This window comes from Panthera tigris, chromosome B4 (assembly GCF_018350195.1).
Source record: "Panthera tigris isolate Pti1 chromosome B4, P.tigris_Pti1_mat1.1, whole genome shotgun sequence".
Lineage (NCBI taxonomy): Eukaryota > Metazoa > Chordata > Mammalia > Carnivora > Felidae > Panthera > Panthera tigris.
This window is the reverse complement of record NC_056666.1, coordinates 65076810-65081086: the sequence shown is the minus strand read 5'-3', so window position 1 is coordinate 65081086 and position 4277 is coordinate 65076810. Positions and strand designations below refer to the sequence as shown.

General features: G+C 34.3%; 1 protein-coding gene across 1 annotated transcript; it reads right to left on the bottom strand.

Annotated features, from left to right (window-relative positions):
• Nucleotides 1-404: 404 nt before the first annotated feature.
• LOC102959235 (40S ribosomal protein S24-like) lies at nucleotides 405-924 on the bottom strand. Its single transcript, XM_042992099.1, has one exon. The coding sequence runs from the start codon at nucleotides 896-898 to the stop codon at nucleotides 503-505; it is 396 nt and encodes a 131-aa protein (XP_042848033.1). The 5' UTR covers nucleotides 899-924; the 3' UTR covers nucleotides 405-502.
• Between the last annotated feature and the right edge of the window lie 3353 nt (nucleotides 925-4277).

Sequence of the window (4277 nt, the reverse complement as noted above, 5' to 3'; positions counted from 1 at the left end):
TCTGGCTATGGATTTATCAATTATACTAGTTTTTTCAGAGAAACATCTCCTGGTTTTATTGATCTGTTGTATTATTTTTTTAGTTTCTATGTTATTTATTTCTGTTCTAATTTCTCTGATTGCCTTCCTACTGCTGGCTTTAGGCTTTGTTTATTGCTCTTTTTCTACTTCCTTTAGTATAAGATTAAGTTGTTTGAGATTTTTCTTGACTTTTGATGTAGACCTATATTTCTATATACTTCCCTCTTAGGGCCACTTTTGCCACATCTAAAGGTTTTGGACCATTTTGTTTTTATTTTCATTTGTTTCCATGTATTTTTTTTTTAATCTATTCTTTGATTTCTTGGTTGACCCATTCATTGTTTAGTAGCATGTTGTTTATTTTATTTTATTTTTTTGACACATAAAAGTTCTTAGTTTATTAATCCTCTCATGAAAAATCTGCACAAACGCCAGATAGTCCCTGAAGCATCTTTACTCCTTCTGTTGTCCAATCTCCAGCTCACTTCTTTTTGCCAGCACCAACATTAGCTTTTGCAGTTCCCCTGACTTTCTTCATTCGGTTCTTGCGTTCCTTCTGCTGTTTTCTCGACGTCTTTTTCTTCTCATACAAGCCATGTCGTGCAAGTCTATGTTTGGGTTCATTTTTCTTTGCATAATCCAAGGAATCATAAATCATGCCAAAGCCAGTTGTCTTGCCACCTCCAAAATGGGTTCTGAATCCAAATACAAAGATGACATCTGGTGTGGTCTTGTACATTTTGGCTAGTTTTTCCCGAATTTCTGTCTTAGGTACTGTTGCCTTTCCAGGGTGAAGAACATCGATGACCATCTGTTTCCGCTGAAGTAGTCGGTTGGTCATGAACTTCCTGGTCCGGATAGTTACTGTGTCATTCATGATGGCGGTCGAGCTTTAGGCAGCCAGGGAGGAGTAGTAGCATGTTGTTTAAACTCCATGTATTTTTGTCTTTCTAATTTTTTCTTGTGGTTGACTTCAAATTTCATAGCATTGTGGTCAGGAAAGGTACATGATATGATTTCAATATTTTGTATTTGTTGTGACTTAATGCCTAATTTGTAACCTAATATGTGATCTACTCTGGAGAATATCGCATGAGCACTTGAAAAGAATGTGTATCCTGCTGTTTTAGGATGGAATGTTCTAAATATATCTGTTAAAACCATCTGGTCCAGTGTGTCATTCAAAGCCATTGTGGATTTTCTGTTTAGAAGATCCGTCCATTGATGTAAGTAGAGTATTAAAGTCTCCTACCTTTATTATGTTATTATGAATTAGTTCCTTTATGTTTGTTACTAATTGTTTTACATATTTGGGTGCTCTCACGCTGGGTGCATAAATATTTATAATTGTTATATCTTCTTGTTGGATTTTCCCCCTTATGACTGTAAAGGCCAGATATGAAAAACCCACAGCTAATATCATCCTCAATGGAGAAAAACAGAACTTTTTCCCTACGGTCAGGAACAAGACAGGGATACCCACTCTCTCCACTGTTATTTAACATAGTACTGGAAGCCTAGCCACAGCAATCGGACAACAAAAAGAAATAAAAAGCATCCAAATCAGCAAGGAAGAATTAAAACTTCCACTATTTGCAGATGACAAAATACCCCATACAGAAAACCTAAAAAACTTCACCAAAAGACGGCTAGAACTGATAAATAAGTTCAGTAAAGTCACAGGGTACAAAATCAATGTACAGAAATCTGTTGCATTTCTATATACCAATAATGAAGCAGCAGAAAGAAATTAAGGAATCAATCTCATTGACAATTGTTCCAAAACAATAAGATACCTAAGAATAAATCTAACCAAAGAGGTGAAAGATCTATACTACAAAAACTATAAAACACTGATGAAAGAAATTGAAGATGACACAAAGGAATGGAAAGACAGTCCATGTTCATGGATTAGAAGAACAAATATTGTTAAAATGTTTATACTACTCAAATCAATCCCTATCAAAATATCAACAGCATTTTTTCACAGGGCTAGAACAAACAATCCTAAAATGTGTATGGAATCACAAAAGAACCTGATTAGCCAAAGCAATCTTGAAAAAGAAAAGCAAAGATAGAAGCATCAAAATTCTAGACTTCAAGTTGTATTACAAAGCTGTAGTGATCAAGACAGTATGGTACTGTCACAAAAATATACACGTTACCCAACAGAACAGAATAGAAAACCCAGAAATGAACCCAAACTATATGGCCAATTAATCTTCAACAAAACAAGAAAGAATATGCAATGGGAAAAAGATAGTCTCTTCAACAAATAGTGTTGGGAAACTGGACAGCAACATGTAAAAGAATGAAACTGTACCACTTTCTTACACTATACACAAAAATAAATTAAAAATAAATGACTTCAATGTGAGACAGGAAACCATCAAAATCCTAGAAGAAAACACAGGTAGTACACAGGTAGTAACCTCTTTAATATTGGCTGTAGCAACATTTTTCTACATATGTCTCCTGAGGCAAGGGAAACAAAAGCAAAAATAAATTACTGTGACTTCATCAAAATAAAGAGCTTCTGCGCAGTGAAGGAAACAATCAATAAAACTAAAAGGCGACCTTCAGAATGGAAGAAGATATTTGCAAACAACATATCTGATAAAGGGTTAGTATAAGAAATATATGAAGAACTTATAAAACTAGGGGCACCTGGGTGGCTCAGTCAGTTGGGCGTCCGACTTTGGCTCAGGTCATGATCTCGCAGTCGGTGAGTTCGAGCCCCACGTCAGGCTCTGCGCTGACAGCTCAGAGCCTGGAGCCTGTTTCCGATTCTGTGTCTCCCTCTGTCTCTGACCCTCCCCTGTTAATGCTCTGTCTCTCTCTGTCTCAAAAATAAATAAACATTAAAAAAAATTTTAAAGAACTTCTAAAAGTCAACACTCAAAAAACAAATAATCCAATTAAAAAATGGGCAGAAGACTGAATAGACATTTTTCCAAAGAAGATATACTGATGACCAACAGACACATGAAAAGATGCTCAACATCACTGGTATCAGGGAAAGACAAATCAAAATTACAATGAGTTATCACCTCACACCTGTCAGAATGGCTAAAGTCAACAACACAAGAAAAAAACAGATGTTGCCAAAGATGTGAAAACACTATAGAAGTTCCTCAAAAAGTTAAAAATAGAACTACCTTACCACCCAGAAATTGCACTACTAGGTATTTACCCGAAGAATACAAAAATGCTAATTCAAAGGATACATGCACCCTGATGTTTATAACAGCATTATCTAGAATAGCCACATTATAGAAACAGCCTAGTGTCCACTGACTGATGAATGGAAAAGAGGTTGTGTGTATGTGTGTGTGTGTGTGTATATGTATACATAAATAAAATATTACACAGCCACAAAAAAGAATGAAATATTATCTTTTGCAATGACATGGATGGAGCTAGAGTATCATCAAAATGAAATAAGTCAGTCAGAGAAAGACAAATACCATATAATTTGATTCATATGTGGAACTTAATATGCAAAACAAAGGAGCAAAGGGAGAAAAAACAAAAGAGAGGCAAACTGAGAAACAGACTCTTAATTATAGAGAATAAACTAATGGTTATCAGAGGGGAGGTGAGTGGGGGGATTGGTGAAATAGGTGATGGGGATTAAGGAGTGTACTTATAATGAGCACTGGGTGATGTATTGAAGTTTTGAATTACTATATGATACACCTGAAACTAATATTACGCTGTATGTTAACTAACTGAAATTTAAATAAAAACTTAAAAAAAACAATAGTATATCACTGACCACCTCCAAAAGAATTGAAAAGATGAATAAGACAAAAAAATGAGACAAGTTTAAATAATACTTAATTCACATACTTAAAATTCAAGAGAACATTGCACTAACATATTAAGGGTAGGTAATGAGGAAGAGAGAAGAGGAAAACACAACATTCAAAAGAAAACTATGTATGAAAAGTTTGATTTTAGTGTTAATTACCACAATGAAGTATATAAAAATAGATCTAGATAGCAGAAAACATTAAAGAACACAAGCTTGTGTAACTTTATAAAACTTGTAAGCATGTGTAATGTATAGAGAAGAAATAAAGAAAAAAGTAAATGAACTATGAAGCATAGTCTTAAGAGAATCTATTTGCAATTGGAGTTGAAAGAGAGAGCACATGCAAATGAACAATAAAAATAAATTCATTGAGATAGTTATTCAAGAAATACGTATGTTTCACCAATATGTGTTAGACATAGGAAATAAAATAGTGATT

Bases quoted from the DNA above. Each gene is read 5' to 3' on its own strand.
- LOC102959235 (XM_042992099.1), bottom strand. From the start codon at position 898: ATGAATGACACAGTAACTATCCGGACCAGGAAGTTCATGACCAACCGA.